Source organism: Somniosus microcephalus, chromosome 14 (assembly GCF_052327205.1).
Source record: "Somniosus microcephalus isolate GS21.2 chromosome 14, FLI_Smic_1.0, whole genome shotgun sequence".
In the NCBI taxonomy this organism is placed as follows: domain Eukaryota; kingdom Metazoa; phylum Chordata; class Chondrichthyes; order Squaliformes; family Somniosidae; genus Somniosus; species Somniosus microcephalus.
The window spans coordinates 37861850-37881562 of record NC_141000.1 but is presented as its reverse complement, the minus strand read 5'-3'; the positions used below and the strand labels follow the sequence as shown (position 1 = coordinate 37881562).

Below are 19713 nucleotides of genomic sequence, written 5' to 3'. Positions count from 1 at the left end.
GACTGGATATTATGTAATGAGAAAGGATTGATTAGCAATCTTGTTGTGCGAGGCCTCTTGGGGAGGAGCATCATAGTATGAGAGAATTCTTCATTAGGATGGAGAGTGAAGTAGTTGACTCAGAGACTAGGGTCCTGAATTTAAATAAAGGAAACTATGATGGTATGAGGTGCGAGTTAGCTAGGATGGATTGGGGAACATTACTTAAAGGGTTGACAGTGGATAGGCAATGGCAAACATTTAAAGATTGCATGGATGAACTACAGAATTTGTTCATCCCTGTCTGGCATAAAAATAAAACAAAAAAGGTGGCGCAACCGTGGCTAATGAGGGAAATTAGGGATAGCATAAGATCCAAGGAGAGGACATATAATTTGGCCAGAAAAAGCAGCAAACCTGAGGATTGGGAGCAGTTTAGGATTCAGCAAAGGAGGACAAAAGGATTCATTAAGAGGGGAAAATAGAGTATGAGAGTAAGCTTTCAGGAAACATAAAAACTGACTGTAAAAGCTTCCATAGATATGTGAAGAGAAAAAGATTGGTGAAGTCAAGCATAGGTCCCTTACAGTCAGAATCAGGGGAATTTACAATGGGGAACAAAGAAATGGCTGACCAATTAAATACATACTTTGGTTCTGTCTTCACAACGGAGGACACAAATAACCTCCCAGAGATGCTGGGGAACATAGGGTCTAATGAGAGGGAGGAACTGAATGAAGTCAGTATTTGTAGGGAAATGGCGTTAGGGCAATTGACGGGATTGAAGGCCGATAAATCCCCAGGGCCTGATAATCTACATCCTAGGGTACTTAAGGAAGTGGCCCTAGAAATAGTAGCTGCATTGCTGGTCATCTTCCAAAATTCTATAGACTCTGGCACATGATGACTTTCGATAAGGTCCCGCATAAGAGATTAGCGTGTAAATTTAAGGCACATGGGATTGAGGGCAAGGTATTGACTTGGATAGAGAACTGGTTGGCAGACAGAAAGCAAAGAGTTGGAATAAACGGGTCTTTTTCCGAGTGGCAGACAATGACTAGTGGGGTACCGCAGGGATCGGTCCTAGGACCCCAGCTATTCACAATATATATTAATGATCTAGACGACGGAAGTAGATGTAATATCTCCAAGTTTGCAGATGACACAAAGCTGGGTGGACGTGTGTGCTGTGAGGAGGATGCCGAGAAACTCCAGTATGATTTTGACAGGTTGGGTGATTGGGCAGAAGCATGGCAGATGCAATATAACATGGATAAATGTGAGGTTATCCACTTTGGTGTCAACAACAGGAATGGCAATAGATTGGGAGAAGGGGAAGTGCAACGAGATCTGGGTGTCCTTGTGCACCAGTTGCTGAAGGTAAGCATGCAGGTGCAGCAGGCGGTTAAGAAGGCAAATGGTATGTTGGCCTTCGTAGCGGGAGGTTTTTGAGTACAGGAACAAGGATGTCTTGCTGCAGGGTACAGGGCCTTGGTGACACCACATCTTGAGTATTGTGTGCAGTTTTGGTTGCCTTATCTGAGGAAGGATGTTCTTGCCATGGAGGGAGTGCAGCGAAGATTCACCAGGCTGATAACTGGGATGGCAGGAATGACGTATGAGGAGAGATTGGGTCAATTGGGCTTATACTCGCTGGAGTTTAGAAGAATGAGAGGGGATCTCATTGAAACTTATAAAATTCTAACGGGACTAGACAGACTAGATGCAGGAAGGATGTTCCCGATGGCCGGGGAGTCCAGAACCAGGGGTCACAGTATAAGGATAAGGGGTAAGCCATTTAGGACAGAGATGAGGAGGAATTTCTTCACCCAGAGAGTGGTGAACCTGTGGATTTCTCTACCACAGAAGGCAGTAGAGGCTAATTCATTAAATATATTCAAGAAGGGGTTAGATATATTTCTTTGCACGAGCACCGAGGCCCGACCAGTTCAGACCAGGGAGCGAGGTGAGGCGGAGCCCAGTATAAAAACCAGCGCGAGCACCGAGGCCCGACCATTTCGGACCAGGGAGCGAGGTGAGGCGGAGCCCGGTATAAAAACCGGCGCGAGCACCGAGGCCCGACCAGTTCGGACCAGGGAGTGAGGTGAGGCTTACCAACTCAGCAGCGGGGAGAGAGGTAAAAAGTAATCAGAGTGTGATGTCACCAGGGAGCAGGTAAGTGATTGGTTGGTGAGTATTTCTCTTTTTTAAACTTTAACTCTGTGGTTTATAGTTGCTAAGATCTTTCTGGTGTAGCGGGGACTGTTGGTAAACCATACAAGCGCCTTAGAGTTTATCTTTAATTGGTGATAGTGAATTAATTTAAATTAATTAAAGGGTAAGTCATGCCAGGAGAGCCCAGCCCCGTGTTATGCTCCTCTTGCTGTATGTGGGAATTCAGGGACACTGCCGGTGTCCCTGATGACCATGTGTGCCAGAAATGCATCCAGCTGCGGCTACTAGCAGACCACATTGCGGCACTGGAGCTGCGGATGGATGGGCTTTGGAGCATTCACGCTGCTGAGAGGGTCATGGATAACACGTTTGATGAGGTGGTCACACCGCAGGTAAGGGCTGCACAGGCAGAAGGGAAATGGGTGTCCATCAGGCAGAGCAGTAGAGGCAGGCAGGTAGTGCAGGGGATCCCTGTGGCCATCCCCCTCTCAAACAGGTATACCGATTTGGATACTGTTGAGGGGGATGACTTACCAGAGGAAGGCAGCAGCAGCCAACTTCCCGGCACCAGGGGTGCTTCTGCTGCTCAGGAAGGGAGGAAAAAGAGTGGGAGAGCAATAGTGGTAGGGGATTCTATCGTAAGGGGAACAGATAGGCGTTTCTGTGGCCGTAGCCGTGACTCCAGGATGGTTTGCTGCCTCCCTGGTGCCAGGGTCAAGGATGTCACTGAACGGCTGCAGGGCATTCTGAAGGGGGAGGGTGAACAATCAGAGGTCGTGGTTCACATTGGGACCAATGACATGGGTAGGAAGAGGGATGAGGTCCTGCAGCAAGAATTTAGGGAGCTAGGTAGCAGATTAAAGAGCAGGACCTCAAAGGTTGTAATCTCTGGATTACTCCCGGTGCCACGTGCTAGTGAGTATAGGAATAGGAGGATAGAGCAGATGAATGCATGGCTAAAGAGTTGGTGCAGGAGGGAGGGCTTTAGTTTCCTGGATCACTGGGCCTGCTTCTGGGGAAGGTGAGACTTGTACAAGTCAGACGGGTTGCACCTGAACCAGAGCGGGACAAATATCCTTGCGGGGAGGTTTGCTAGCACTGTTCGGGGGGGTTTAAACTAAAATGGCAGGGGGTTGGGAACCTGAGCAGGGAGACAGAGGAAAGGGAAACAGGATGTGCAGGTTAGGTTGATTGGCTATGATAAACTGACCCTTAGTGTTAGGGGGATTAAATACGTGGGGTTACGGGGATAGGGTGGGATATGTGTTGGTGTAGGTGTTACAGGGATCGGGTGGGATATGTGTCGGTGCAGGCTCGATGGGCCGAAATGGCCTCTATCTGCACTGTGGGGTTTCTGTGATTCTGTGATTCTGTGATTCTGTGATTAAAAGAAAAAGATAGGAAGGAGAAAAACAAAAGTGGCAGTCAGAGAAATCAACGGTTTAAATCAAACGTGGCCACAGTAAATAATAATTCTAATAGGTCTAAGAGCGTTAAAAAAACAAGCCTGAAGGCTTTGTGTCTTAATGCGAGGAGCATTTGTAATAAGGTGGATGAATTGGCTGCGCAAATAGAGGTAAACGAATATGATTTGGTTGGGATTACGGAAACGTGGCTCAAGGATGGCCAAGACTGGGAACTCAACATCCAGGGGTATTCGATATTCAGGAAAGATAGGCAAAAAGGAAAGGGAGGTGGGGTAGCATTACTGGTTAAAGAAGGGATTAATACAATTGTAATGAAGGATATTAGCTCTGATGATGTGGAATCTGTATGGGTAGAATTGAGAAATACTAAGGGGAAAAAACATTAGTGGGAGTGGTATATAGACCTCCCAACAGTAAGGCAGAGGTTGGGGATGGCACTAAAAGGGAAATTAAAGAAGCGTGCAATAAGGGCACAGCAGTCATCATGGGTGACTTTAATCTACATATAGATTGGGCCAACCAAATTAGTAACAACACTGTGGAGGAGGAATTCCTGGAGTGTGTACAGGATGGTTTCCTGGACCAATATGTCGAGGAACCAACCAGAGATCAGGCCATCATAGACTGGGTATTATGTAATGAGAAAGGATTAATTAGCAATCTTGTTGTACGAGGCCCCTTCGGTCTGAGCGATCATAATATGATCGAATTCTTCATTAAGATGGAGAATGAAGTAGTTGACTCAGAGACTAGTGTCCTCAATTTAAATAAAGGAAACTACGATGGTCTGAGGAGCGAGTTGGGTAGGTTTGATTGGGGAATGGCACTCAAAGGGTTGACGGTGGATAGGCAATGGCAAACATTCAAAGGCCGAATGGATGAGCTACAGAATTTGTTCATCCCAGTTTGGCATAAAAATAAAACAAAAAAGGTGACTCAACCGTGGCTAACAAGGGAAATTAGCGATAGCATAAGATCCAAGGAGATGACATATAAATTGGCCAGAAAAAGCAATAATCCTGAGGATTGGGAGCAGTTTAGGATTCAACAAAGGAGGACAAAGGGATTAATTAAGAAAGGGAAAATAGAATATGAGAGTAAGCTATCAGGGAACATAAAAACTGACTGTAAAAGCTTTTATAGATATGTGAAGAGAAAAAGATTGGTGAAGTCAAGCATAGGTCCCTTACAGTCAAAATCAGGAGAATTTATAATGGGAAACAAAGAAATGGCAGACCAACTAAATTCATACTTTGGTTCTGTCTTCACAAAGGAGGACACAAATAACCTCCCAGAGATGCCGGGCAACATAGGGCCTGATGAAAGGGTGGAACTGAAAGAAATCAGTATTTGTAGGGAAATGGTGTTAGGAAAATTGATGGGACTGAAGGCCAATAAATCCCCAGGGCCTGATAATCCACATCCCAGGGTACTTAAGGAAGTGGCCCTAGAAATAGTAGATGCATTGCTGGTCATCTTCCAGAACTCGATAGACTCTGAAACAGTAACCATGGATTGGAGGATAGCTAATGTTACCCCACTATTCAAAAAAGGTGGTAGAGAAAAAGCGGGGAATTATAGACCGGTAAGCCTGACATCGGTAGTGGGGAAAATGCTGGAATCTATTATAAAAGATGTAATAGCAGAGCACTTGGTAAGCAGTGACAGGATTGGACAAAGTCAACATGGATTTACAAAAGGTAAATCATGCTTGACTAATCTACTGGAAATTTTTGAGGATGTAACTGGTAAAATAGATAAGGGAGAACCAGTGGATGTGGTGTATTTGGACTTTCAGAAGGCTTTCGATAAGGTCCCACAAAAGAGATCAGCATGCAAAATTAAGGCACATGGGATTGGGGGCAAGGTATTGACTTGGATAGAGAACTGGTTGGCGGACAGAAAGCAAAGAGTTGGAATAAACAGCTAGTTTTCCGAGTGGCAGGCAGTGACTGGTGGGGTACCGCAAGGATCGGTCCTAGGACCCCAGCTGTTCAAAATATATATTAATGATCTGGACGAGGGAATTGGATGTAATATCTCCAAATTTGCAGACGACACAAAGCTGGGTGGGAGGGTAAGCTGTGAGGAGGATGTCGTGAAACTCCAGTACGATTTGGACAGATTTGGTGATTGGGCAGAAACATGGCAAATGCACTATAATGTGGATAAATGTGAGGTTATCCACTTTGGCAGATTATTATTTGAATGGCAATAGATTGGGAGAAGGGGAAGTGCAAAGAGACCTGGGTGTTCTTGTGCACCAGTTGCTGAAGGTAAGCATGCAGGTGCAGCAGACGGTTAAGAAGGCAAATGGTATGTTGGCCTTCGTAGCAAGAGGGTTCGAGTACAGGAACAAGGATGTCTTGCTACAGTTGTACAGGGCCTTGGTGAGACCGCATCTTGAGTATTGTGTGCAGTTTTGGTCGCCTTACCTGAGGAAGGACTTTCTTGCCATGGAAGGAGTGCAGCGAAGATTCACCAGGCTGATACCTGGGATGGCAGGAATGACGTATGAGGAGAGATTGTGTCGATTGGGATTATACTCACTGGAGTTTAGAAGATTGAGAGGGGATCTCATCGAAACCTATAAAATTCTGTCAGGCCTGGACAGACTAGATGCAGGAAGGATGTTTATGATGGCCGGGGAGTCCAGAACCAGGGGTTATAGTCTAAGGCTAAGGGGTAAGCCATTTAGGACTGAAATGAGGAAGAATTTCTTCACCCAGAGAGTGGTGAACCTGTGGAATTCTCTGCCACAGAGGGCGGTGGAGGCCAGTTCATTAAATATATTCAAAAAAGAGTTGGATATATTTCTTAAGGCTAAAGGGATCAAGGGATATGGGGAGAAGGCAGGGATAGGGTACTGAATTTGGATGATCAGCCATGATCTCATTGAATGGCGGAGCAGGCTCGAAGGGCCGAATGGCCTACTCCTGCTCCTATCTTCTATGTTTCTATGTTTCTATGTTAAGGCTAAAGGGATCAAGGGATATGGAGAGAAGGCAGGGACAGGTTACTGAATTTGGATGATCAGCCATGATCTCATTGAATGGCGGAGCAGGCTTGAGGGGCCGAATGGCCTACTCCTGCTCCTATCTTCTATGTTTCTATGGCACAGTTCCCATGGATTGGAGGGTAGCTAATGTAACCCCACTATTTAAAAAAGGTGGTAGAGAGAAAACTGGGAATTATGTGCAGACAGAACCAAACCGAGCATTACCGGTAAGCCTGACATCGGTAGTGGGGAAAATGCTAGAGTCCATTATTAAAGGTGTAATAGCAGAGCTCTTGGAAAACAGTGACAGGATTGGACAAAGTCAACATGGATTTACAAAAGGTAAATCATGCTTGACTAATCTACTGGAATTTTTTGAGGATGTAACTGGTAGAATAGATATGGGTGAAGAAGTAGATGTGGTGTATTTGGACTTTCAGAAGGCTTTCGATAAGGTCCTGCATAAGAGATTAGCATGTAAAGTTAAAGCACATGGGATTGGGGGTAAGGTACTGACTTAGATAGAGAACTGGTTGGCAGACAGGAAGCAAAGAGTTGGGATAAACGGGTCTTTTTCCGAGTGGCAGGCAGTGACTGGTGGGGTACTGCAGGGATCGGTGCTAGGACCCCAGCTGTTCACAATGTATATTAATGATCTAGACGAGGGAACTAGATGTAATATCTTCAAGTTTGCAGATGACACAAAGCTGGGTGGGCGTGTGTGCTGTGAGGAGGATGCCTGAGAAACTCCAGTATGCTTTGGACAGGTTGGGTGATTGGGCAGATGCATGGCAGATGCAGTATAATGTGAGTAAGTGCGAGGTTATCGACTTTGGTGGCAAAAACAGGAAGGCAGATTATTATCTGAACGGCAATAGATTGGGAGAAGGGGAAATGCAACGAGACCTGGGTGCCCTTGTGCACCAGTCGCTGAAGGTAAGCATGTAGGTGCAGCAGGTGGTTAAGAAGGCAAATGGTATGTTGGCCTTCGTAGCGAGAGGATTCGAGTACAGGAGCAAGGATGTCTTGCTGCAGCTGTACAGGGCCTTGGTGAGACCATACCTTGAGTATTGTGTGCAGTTTTGGTCGCCTTATCTGAGGAAGGATGTTCTTGCCATGGAAGGAGTTCAGCGACGATTCACCAGGCTGATACCTGGGATGGCAGGAATGACGTATGAGGACAGATCGTGTCGATTGGGCTTATACTGGAGTTTAGAAGAATGAGAGGGGATCTCATTGAAACTTATAAAATTCTAACGGGACTAGACAGACTAGATGCAGGAAGGATGTTCCCGATGGCGGGGGAGTCCAGAACCAGGGGTCACAGTCTAAAGATAAGGGGTAAGCCATTTAGGACAGAGATGAGGAGGAATTTCTTCACCCAGAGAGTGGTGAACCTGTGGAATTCTCTACCACAGAAGGCAGTTGAGGCCAATTCATTAAATATATTCAAGAAGGAGTTCGATATATTTCTTAATGCTAAAGGGATCAAGGGATATGGGGAGAAAGCAGGGACACGGTACTGAATTTGGATGATCAGCCATGATCTCATTGAATGGCGGAGCAGGCTCAAGGGGCCGAATGGCCTACTCCTGCTCCTATCTTTCTATGTAAAAACATTTTTGACACCGAGCCACAGAAGGCGATATCAGGACACATGACCAAACCTTTTAAGGAGCACCTTAAAGGAGGAGAGAGAGGTAGAGAGTGGAAGAAGTTTAGTGAGGGAATTCCTGAGCTCAGGGCCTAGGCTGCTGAAACCACGGCTGCCAATGGTGAAGTGGTGGAAATCGGGGATGGGCAAGATGCCAAAATTGGAGATGTGCAGAGATGTCGGAGAGTTGTAGGGCTGGAGGAGGTTACAGTGAAAGGGAGGGGCGAGGCCATGGAGGAATTTGAAAAAAAGATGAGGATTTTACAATTGAGGCGTTGTCGGACCTGGAGCCAGTGTAGGTCAGCGAGCACAAGGGTGATGGGTCAAGGAGACTTGGAGTGAGTTAGGATACGGGCAGCAGAGTTTTGGATGAGCACTAGTTTATGTAGGGTATAAGATGGGAATCCAGCCAGGAGAGTCAAGTCTGGAGATAACAAAGTCATGGATGAGGGTTTCAGCAGTAGAAGAGCTGAGGCAGGGGCGGAGCCGGGTGATGTTACAGAGGTGAAAGTGGGCGGTCTTGGTGATGGCGTGGATATGTGGTCAGCTGCTCGGGCTCAAAAACAACACCAAGGTTGCAACCGGTCTGGCTCAGCCTCGTCCAGTTGCCAGGGATGGAAACGGTGGTCAGGGAATGGATTTTGTGGCGGGGACCAACGTCATCCCAATATTTAGATGGAGGAAATTTCTGCCCTGGACTGCTCTCCCTAGTGATGTCTTTCCCCAGTGATGTCATTCAAAAAGTTTTGTCCCATCAAATGCTTTGTTCCATTAAATACATTGGGAGAGAAATTCGGTTGCTTTGCGCCTCCCGTTAGCTCAGAGGGTGCTAACGGGGCGCAATTCAACTAGCGCCCAGGCGCAGCGCCGCCAATGCTTCCTGCGAAATCGAGTGGGAAGTTAATGGCGGCGGTAACCATTAGCGCATCACTGCGCCGCCGGCGATGACATCGTCGCCGTGTGCAGCGCCCCGCTCGCACCCCAGCTGCGGTCTTCAGTAGCTCCCCCTGACGTACCGCCGAATGCTATGTCCGATGGGGTCGGAAGGGCCTACCTGCAGCCGTGGCGGTGCTAATTAAAGGCGAGGTGCCGGGCACCCATTTTTGTTGCTGGCCACCTGCCAGCACCTGCCTCAGTTGACGTCCCTGGCCTCCTGGGCAGCCTCCCCCACCCCATCCCCCCACCCCCCCCAACTCCACGGAGTGTCGGCTGCGCTCCATTATCCCGGCACTTCTCTTGAGTGCCGGTCTCTGTTGCCGGCACTCCAATCCCAGTGGCCCAGCTGTGCCCCATGTCCTGCTGCGCTAGGCCCCTCCCCTTTAACCTAGTGACACGATATTCCCTCACAGCGTCCCAAAAGGGAGGTGTGGTGCTTCCAGTAGTGCCCTGCTTCCCTCTTGGGGCGCGACTGATGAATTTCGGCCGCGGGGTGCTAATTTTTTCGGGGCGCTAAAAGTAGCGCCCTGGCGAAGTTAGCGCCCCAAAGGGGGCGCGACCCAATTTTTCTCCCATTGTCCTTTTCAGATACGATGGCCCATTTATCTCAGGAATCTTTACCATATATGGATATGATGAATAAAGAGTATTGTTATGAAGAACCTCAAAGAAATAAGGGGTAAATTTTATGCTCAACAGAGAATTTTCTGCTGATTAATTTTAATGAGAGCATCCTTACAAAATTTGCCCTTACATGTACACAGGACATTAACCATAATCCCTCAGGAAATGAGAGAGGATCGGTTTCATTTCAGGAACTGCTTAAACATAGAAACTGTACCCAAGGACTGGAGGAGAGCAAATATTGCCCCAATTTTTTTTAAAGAGTTTAGCATGAAAATGGGGATTATTGCCCATGGAGCATAATATTTATTATGAGGAAAATGTTGGCGCAATAGACAGAATGGAGTCCATGTCAATGTTCGTCAAAAGAACAGAGAGCAACACCAGTCTATTGGAACTCTTTGAGAGTTTGTGATGGTTTCATGTACAAGGTCTATACGACTGATTAAGGTATGTGGAAATATTGGCTGTTACTAATTGAATTAAAATTGGCTTAAAAATAGAACGATTTTCTCTGGAAATCCCATCTTGCTGAGGAATTGTGGGGTACAGGGAGGGAGAGGGTTGAAGTTCCACTGGTCTGTTTGCCCTCGCCTTGACCCTATCCTAAATCCCGGGGTCACTTGAATGGTAAGAGCGGGCACCTATCTCAATACTCACTCCGCGGAGCCAATGGGGTTTCAGAGCAGCTTCTTGTCGCTTCATCGGGGTGATGTGGGGGACACATGAATGTGTAACCTAAGTGGTCCAACTGTCCCATTTCAACTTGCAAGTGCCCCCTGTGACATATTGCCATGCTCCAAATCTCTGATCAAATTGCCATTTGGATGTGGCACTGTGGCCCTTGAATGGCATGTATGGCTGCTTCTTACAGGCATAGCTGCTACCAGCCATTCAATAGCCGAGACTGGCACGAGCTCCGGGGAGCTGGGCCTCCTGGCTCCATGACGGAGGAGGCCATAGGTGGAAGTAGCACCCCAACCCCTGGCCTGTCCCCTATTGTAATTTATCAGTGGTGCCAGGAAGGGGTGGAAATGGGTTCCATACCTGAACCCTTTGCCCGACCTAGATTATGCTAATTAGCATGACATTTATAGGGTAGCAAGTGAAAGGTAAAAATAAATGGCACGTGCTCAGGTTCGGGGCATGACGTTGGCGAGTAGAGTTCTGCAGAGGTCTGGTGTAGGTCTCTTGCTCTCCACATTATTCACAAATTATATGGGACAGGATAATTCTTGTTTATTATAACATTTTCTGATGACTCCAAGATTCATTGCCAAGGGTTTGATATAATTCTGATATTAGAGGTCAGAATATGGCACTGGGGAACTGTGAGTGCAGAACTAGGGGGACATGAGCACAGAACTAACAATCCACAAGAAAGACTTGAGATTAGCTTCCTCTTTCCACAAGCACTTGCATTTATATAGCGCATTTAATGTAGTAAAACGTCCGAAGGCGCTTCACAGGAGCGTTATCAGACAAAATTTGACACCGAGCCACATGAGGAGAAATTATGGCAGGTGACCAAAAGCTTGGTCAAAGAGGTAGGTTTTAAGATGCGTTTTAAAGGAGTTAAGAGAGGTAGCGAGGCAGAGAGGTTTAGGCAGGGAATCCCAGAGCTTAGGGCCTTAACAACAGAAGGCACGACCACCAAAGGTGGAGCGATTATAATCAGGGATATTCAAGTGGCCAGAATTAGAGGAGCGCAGATATCTCGGGGGGGGTTGTGGGGCTGGAGGAGATTACAGAGAGAGGGACCTCGCGAGGTCATGGAGGGATTTGAAAACAAGGATGAAAATTTTAAAATCGAGGCATTGCTTAACTGGGAGCCAGTGTAGGTCAGCGAGCACAGGGGAGGTGAATGCATGGGACTTGGTGCAAGTTAGGACACGGGCAGCTGAGTTTTTGATGACCTCAAGTTTACGTAGGGTAGAACGTGGGAGGTCAGCCAGGAGTGCGTTTGAATAGTCAAGTCCAGAGGTATGTGGAATAAACTCCCAGTAAAAGCAATTATTGCTGTTTCAGTGAACATCTGTGTAATGATCAATAACATGTCATTCTATAGTGGACACTAGGTGGAGCCGTAGAGCTGTGTAGAGCTGTATATAAGACTACACTACCCAGCTGTATGTATATTAAGACTACATTACCCATGAGGCACTAGGCTACCCACAAGGCAGCAGTCAAGATGGAAGCCTCTACAGATACTGTACCTAGTCCACATGTGCTCAATAAAAGTGTCTAGCAAAAGCTAGCTGTGTTCATAATAAGAACGTCTATTTATTAATGAACATAAGAATCTGGATGAAAATCTGTTTTATAAACCAAATTAACAGTTATGAAGACAAACACAGAGAGAGATAATTGAAATAACAACAGAAAATGCTGGAAAAACTCAGCAAGTCAGGCAACATCCGTGGAGAGAAATTTGAGCCGACGTTTCGGGTTTGACCCTTCTTCAACCCGAAACGTCGGCTCAAATTTCTCTCCACGGATGTTGCCTGACTTGCTGAGTTTTTCCAGCATTTTCTGTTGTTATTTCGGATTTCCAACATCTGCAGTATTTTGCTATCGTACTAGAGATAATTGAATGTTCTGTGGAACATGCTGGTTACTGAACCAAGGGGACCTTGGGCAAGCAGTGCCAATCACCTAGCATGTAAGGTTGGACCATTAACCTGGAGTCCTGTTCCTTTCAGCAACGTGGAGAAACCATGGGAAACCTTTCTTTAGGGGATGAATGGTGTGGGACAAAGTTCACAATAGCATGGCTTTACAGGCTGAATGGCATTTACTTGTTCCATGCTTTCCCATATTTTTGTGTTTGCCACATGATGGTGGTGATTCGTCTGTTCCAACGACATATGCAGTGGATGCTGTAGATCTTTGTGATTGCTCTAAGTGGCCTCTGGGAACCAGAACAATGGCCAGTGGTGGTTTACCGGAGAATTCACTGACTGTTATGGAAAGCTTAGATTATTTTACACAATTTAAACTATTTAAACAGTAGGAAATAGTTTTTAAAAATCGCCATGCTCCTTCTTTCGTCACAGTGAAGTACCTGAATTCTCCACATGTCTTTGTTTTCAGAAGTACATGAGTCAGATCAAGAAAGTTTCTTGTTTGTAGCTCATGTGTATTTGGTCCCTTGCAGATGAGAGCAAGTTCTCTGAAGTCATCTCAGTGCTGCTGGCTTGGTTTGAATGTGGAGAAGTGACACGGCGCTCAGCGAACAATTTTTATTCCATGATTCAGTCCGCCAACAGCCACAGCCGGAGACTGATGAGTGAAAAGGCAGCACATGAGCAAGAAATGGAAAATGCCAAGGAGCGATTCAAAAACGCTTTATCAGGGATCCTCACTGGATGTAAGTGACATTTGCATGTTGGCACTCTCAGTTCTGTTAAAGTACCAGGGTAAGTACTCATGCTACAAGTTCTAGAACATGGGCCCATCTTACAGGACTAGTTTTCAGGTAGGACATTTTTCACTTCATCTTTTGAGTCAGAAGGCATTTTATAAGAATTATGGACACTGACTGTACAATTCGCACGGGTACAGCTATCGTTCCACTGATCTTCAATGTTAGACTGTTATATTAGAGTACCAAATAGGCTCACCAGCATAATATATGATAGCATATTTAATTCCGTGTTGAATTGGATGGTACATAATTTAATAGCTATATGGTACTTTCCCCACAGGGTAAGGAACAAAACCTGCACAATTAGAACAGATATCAGCAGACTGGTTTGCTAACATCACATGCACTTATTGGAAATTCCGGATCTGCGCACAATTCCCAAACCTCACTGACAGCCTGAAGTGAGAAAATGCCCCCCCCCAACCCCCATCCAGGTATCAGTGTAATGGAAACGTTTACAACATATGATTTCAAACTAAAACAAATTAATTTTTTTAAATAGACACTGGCGTAATGCTGGTGAAGAAGATCACAGCTAGCAGATAAATAGACTTAAAGAGCAGCTGCTCCTCTAAGGGTTGGCTCCATTTTTTTGGTGAGGTCTTTTTTGTGGTTTCCCCATCAGACAGATCCTAATGGACGATAACTACCTTCAAAATACAAAGAATAAAAATGACACGAAACAGGCGAATGACTTTAGTTGACTGGAATTTGTTTGGAATACTCGTGAAAGGAATTGGAAATTACAGTAAACTCTTGTTTAAACGGCACTTTATCATACTTTAATAACCAGCAAAATAGATATATCTCAATACAAAACAACACCCCAATAACCGGTAATCTTGCCGAATCCATCCAGCACTCGTTTTGCCGAGTCCAAGTCTCCTGCGGTGGCCGAGTTAGTCAGTGGTGATGTTGAGTGGAAAAGCAGCACCGTGGTAGGTATACCTCTCTGTTATCCAGAATTTTTCATCAACCGGACCCATCCTGGTCCCATAGGTGCCAGATAAGAAAGAGTTTGCTGTAATGACCAGAGGTTTTTTGACATTCCCTACTTGATTCAGTAAATCATCTTGGAAATGACCTTTAAATGTAAAAGTCTTTCAATTTATCTGAAGGGAATTTTGATTACTTCTCCAGGTGGAGTTGTTTCTTGTTTTCATTATAATTAATCAAATTCTATTCATTAGGAGCTTAATCTAAATACAAGAGGTGTTAACAGAAAATTGCATCATGCAGTGAAGAAAATTATCTCGACAAGTAAAGCTATCCAGTTGCGGATATTTTGTAAGATAGCGGCTGAGACCAAAACTAAGGCCATAAATATAAGATAGTCACTAATAAATCCAATAGGGAATTCAGGAGAAACTTCTTTAATCAGAGAGTGGTGAGAATGTGGAAGGCGCTACCACAAGGAGTGGTTGAGGCGAATAGCACAGATGCATTTAAAGGGAAATGAGATAAACACATGAGTGAGAAAGGAATCGAAGGTTATGCTGACAGGGTGAGATGAAGAGGGGTGGGAGGAGGCTCGTGTGGAGCATGGATCAGTTGGGCTGAATGGCCGTAGACTCTATGTAACTCAATGTAACTATAGGCAGATGAACTTAAAATTAATTATAAAGACTAATTTAATTAATTAAAAGATATTCTTTTACTTATTAAACTGCTAATTTTATTTTCAGAATGTTACATGCCTCTTCATATTGTGTGAGGTTGTTTGCAGTTTGCATTGTGCTTGTGAAAGAAGACATTGGATACATAGGCATTTTTTGCTCGCATGTGGTTGTGCATAGGTTGGGACTACCACGTGCTTAAGGGCCAAGGCATGTTGTTTGGTTCTAGCCCACAATTAGCTGGACTGGGGGAATAGGTGTCCTGCCCATACTGACTGGTGGTCATGGTCAATTAGGCTACTAATCAGGACCAGGTTTGGGGCAGGGCTTTAATGCTCATTTATTGCTCACTCCTGTGTTGCTCTGGGAGGTGATTTGTGTGTGTTTGGGGAAAGGCCATGCATCTTGTAGGCCTCCAGGAAAAGGAGCTCTACATTGCCCAATACTTCCCCAGCTCTCACCAACGATGATATAGCACATGTACTGCATTAGTGTTTCACCCCAGCATTGGTTGTAGGGACAGAGTTGGCTGTAGGCTGACAGAGCGAGGGAAATGCACCTTCTTGGCTAACAGTAAGAATTGTGCTAGCTTCTATCCTGAGGTGGAAGGCACTGGTGTGCTCTCCATGGAGCAGACAACTAAGACTTGTGGCTGGGGCTACAGGGATTGGAAGACCAGTTGAGGTCTTTCTGGCCTCCCAGACTGCCACCTAGACTGTAGGTGTGCATAGAAGAGTGGCTTTTTGGCCACAGCCCCTCCAGCAGCCATCAGTTGGGGGGTGGAATTTGCGAAGTTTTATGAGGGCTGCAGTACATTCAGTGAAAGATCTTGATTGCCCCCCTCCCATTTTTCTGCATGTGGCAGTTTTAAAGGCTTGTCTTCATACCTCTCCCACCCCCTCCTGTCTGAGAATACATTTATAAATAAACTGAACCATTGGGGACATAAACAGATGTAAAGGATAGTCCTTGATTTTAAAGATAAAATATCTGATTCCATTCACATATAACTGTGGAAAAAATCTATAAGTGCACAAAGGGGTAAACGCTGTTGCAATGGAAATGTGGTGGAGACATTGAGGCTTGAGGAGAGCCCATCTTCAGTTGGCATACTGTAAGTACAACAGAGACATTAGTTGGCAGGATTAAAGGCACCGTGTCATTGATAATCTCTGGTGCTTAAGAGTGCTACTGTATTGCTAAAATTGGCATATTCTTGCCTGAGGGATGATGTAGTGCCTTTAATAAAGTTTATAAGCAGCACAATGCTAGCCCCTGTGTGTCTCTGCTTTGTTTCTCATTTTTGATCAAAACATAAACTGGTTGTTTTGTTTGACTTCCTTGTTTACCAAAGTTGAGCAGATTGTGGCAGTTTTCAAGGCTGCTTCGAAGCAAAAGGCTTGGGACCATTTCTCAAAAGCTCAACGCAAGAACATTGATATATGGCGAAAGCAAGCTGAGGTTGGTAAATTAATCTTCCACTTCTATCATTACCACTTGCTTCAAGAGTGTATTCGGCTACCTTTGAGTATTATCTTACTGTTAGATTCAACTCATTACTTTTTGTCAATCACCGCTTAAAGCCATCAGCATTTGCAGTCTATGTTGATGCTGTAATGTTGTGCATTGCTATTGGGGCCCCTGTGACTAAGTGTACCAGTGCTTTTATAGAATTCATCCACAGCAACAAGCATACAACATTTAGATGTATGCACCATTCTCAATAACAAGCATTCTAACTTGTAAGTCATTTTGATCACAAAGTTTACTTCAACCAAGTGCTGAATTATAGGCAGTTTGTGTTGTGCCCATTAGGAACTGGGTTGAGATTGGCTGAACATATTTGGCAGTCTGCTGAGAGAATAGAGAGGAAGGTTTTTATCTCAGGCTTTGCCCCATTTGAGTCCTGATCACAGTTTTGGAAGAAAAATATTCTAAAGTACAGTCGCTTCATAAAACATTTGAATTTTTTAAAAATCAAATGGTAGGAGTTAATATATGAGCAAGTGTCCATTTAACTCTTCAACTGCTGACAGCTCCAGGATGTGTTTGGATCTGCACAAGCTACTCTAATTTCAGGAGAAATTTTATTACCATTATACAAACCATATAAACGAAACTAACACTTCAACATTTAAATTACACACTTTTAATTGTCCCATCTTCCCTCCCACTCCAGTCTCTCTTCCTGTTCTGTCCTTTTCTTCAAATTCTTTCAGTTTAACCTTTGCTTTGTTTCTACTGACAAGTATTGAAACTTTTTATATTTTTCTTTCAGTCTAAGGGCTAGAAATTCGGTATGTTAGCACCTCCCATTAGTGCCTGGCTGGGGCGCTAAGGGGTTAGCGCCCGGGCACGGTGAATGCAGCGACACTCGTGAACTTCAGTGCCGGTTTAGCACTGGCACCAACTCTTAGTGCCTGGTCCTCTAGCACCTCGCAGATCATGATGTCATCAAGTGCACAGCGCCCCATTATCACCCTGGATGGAAAATGACCTCACTCCCCCTGCTTTATCGCCTTGCGCCAACAATGCCACCAAGAGGAGGCGTTGTGAACTCGGCTGGCCACTTCGGGAACAGTAATTAAAGGGAATGCTTTCCGGCTAGAGCAACCTTTATTATTTGCAGCAGTCTGGTGCCTGCACAAAGCTTTTAATGTTTCATTGGTGCAAGATGTCCTCCACTTTGTGAGAGTGTTTGGGGCTGTACTGGCTGTCACCCAGGTCGCCTTGCAAAACAGAACTGATGACAACTAGCTTGTGCAGCATCATTGGCCCTTCCCTTTAAGCGAGGGACGCAGCCTCTGTGACGAGAGTGGCGTTTACAATGTGCTCAAAATTGTTTAGCACTCTGCCGCTACCATCCCGCTCTCAGACTTTAGCGCCCTAAGAGAAGTGGTTAGCGCTTGATTTAGCGCTCCACTTCCTTCTTGGAGCGCTAAAACTGAATTTCGCGGGAGGCGGGAATGATTAGCGCCTGGCGCTAATTTTTCAACTTTTAAAGTTTTAGGCCGAGAAATTCAGTTGCGTGCGCCAGCCGTTAGCGCCTTAGGAGGAGTAGATCTCGAGCGCTAGGCACTTAGCGGCCGGGCGCAGCGCGATCTGCGCCTACGCCCAACTTCAGTAGACATTTAGCGCCGGCGCAAAGTGTTTGCGCACGCTCAGCTGCGCGCGCAGATTATGACATCATTTCCTCGTGCAACGCCCTTTGTGCGCCCCAATCCGGAACTTCAGTCGCGCCCGCCCAATGTGGGCGTGGCGGTCCTAAGAACTGTGAAATGGAACGCAGCAGAGGCCATGCGGGCCGCGGGGAGCGCAAATTAAAGGGCACTTACCCTGAACTGTAAAGGCCAGCCATTTTGCAGCAATCACTCTTGTGCAACAGATTTATGGACAGAGACCAAGGAAGAGAGCTTACTGCTTTGGCCCAACATAGGAGAGGTATTTTTGGCTTCAGGCCAGAGCTTGGCAATTCACCTTCATTGTGAGGTCATTGTTTGCCAGTATATTATGGGGGCTGCATGGGGTGCCAACCCTCAGTTTCAGCATTATGTGCGAAGGGCTCGCAGACGCTGTGTGAGAGGGGCAGCCCTGGCTAGACGCAGAGGGGACAACAGGCGTCGGCAACGTAGGCCTTACCCACTCAGGGAATACAGCCAGCAGGTGTCCTATCTCACCATGACTGCCACGCAGTGTGTTAGGAGGCTGCGCTTCAGAAGGGAGGTGGTTGCAGAGATCTGCCAGCTGCTTCACAGAGATCTGCGTCCACAGCTGAGGTGCAGGACGTCTCTGTCGGTGGAAGTGAAGGTCACGGTGGCTCTGAACTTCTATACAAGCGGCTCCTTCCAAGCCGCTGCTGGGGACATTGCTAACATATCCCAGTTCGCCGTGCATTGCTGCATCCGCCAGGTGACCAATGCCCTTTTCAGAAGGAGACACCAATTCATCTCCTTCCCCATGACCCTGGAGAGGCAGCAGCAGCGTGCAGTCGGATTTGCAAGGATCGCGGACTTCCCCATGGTGCAGGGCGCCATTGACTGCACGCATGTGGCTTTGCGGGCACCTATCGACAATGCTGAGGATTACCGCAACCGGAAGGGCTACCATTCCCTCAATGTACAGCTGGTGTGTGACCACAGGCAGCGCATCCTAGCTGTCAATGCCCGCTTTCCAGGCAGCAGCCACGATGCATTTATCCTGCGACAGACTACTGTGGCTGACATGTTCCAGGCACAGCCTCCCCCAAGCGGATGGCTTATCGGGGACAAAGGCTATCCTTTGTGTACCTGGCTCATGACCCCGCTCCGCGCGCCCAGGACCCCTGCTGAGGAGGCATACAACGAAAGCCATCAAGCCACTAGGAACATCATAGAACAAACGATTGGCATCCTCAAGCAACGGTTCCGCTGCCTGGATCGTTCCGGCGGATCTCTGCAGTATTCGCCGGAGAGAGTCTCCCAGGTCGTGGTCGTTTGCTGCATGCTGCACAACCTGGCTATCTGCAGGACTCAGGCACTGCCACCTCACGCTGGAGCACCACCTCAGGAGGAGGAGCAGGAGGAGCATGAGGAGGAGGAGGAGGAGGAGGAGGAGGAGTACCAGCCCAGGAGGGAGGCACAAGGTCCAAGGGCCGCCCATCGGCGGCTTATTGAACGTCACTTCTAGGCCCCCTGTCAGGGAATGGCTTGTGGCAATGAAGGGACCTGGATGCAGCCGCTCCGCAAGCCCTCAGCCGGTTAAGGCAACAACCACTTCAATCATCAAACATGGACAAGCTGAATAAATAAAATGCTTTATTGAACAAACTCAGGGCCCTTCCCACATGAAACCCAAAAACAGACAACACCCCCAATAAACAGTCACACACATGACTCACT

The 19713-nt window shown here is 46.4% G+C and overlaps 1 protein-coding gene across 1 annotated transcript in view; it reads left to right on the top strand.

Moving 5' to 3' along the window:
* enox1 (ecto-NOX disulfide-thiol exchanger 1) overlaps positions 1-19713 on the top strand; it is a 980064-nt gene that overhangs the window by 289699 nt on the left and 670652 nt on the right. Inside the window, exons 6-7 of the mRNA XM_086006510.1 lie at positions 12951-13163; positions 16191-16297. Of these exons, the coding sequence (XP_085862636.1) occupies positions 12951-13163; positions 16191-16297 (320 nt within the window). The remainder of the gene's footprint in view (positions 1-12950; positions 13164-16190; positions 16298-19713) is intronic.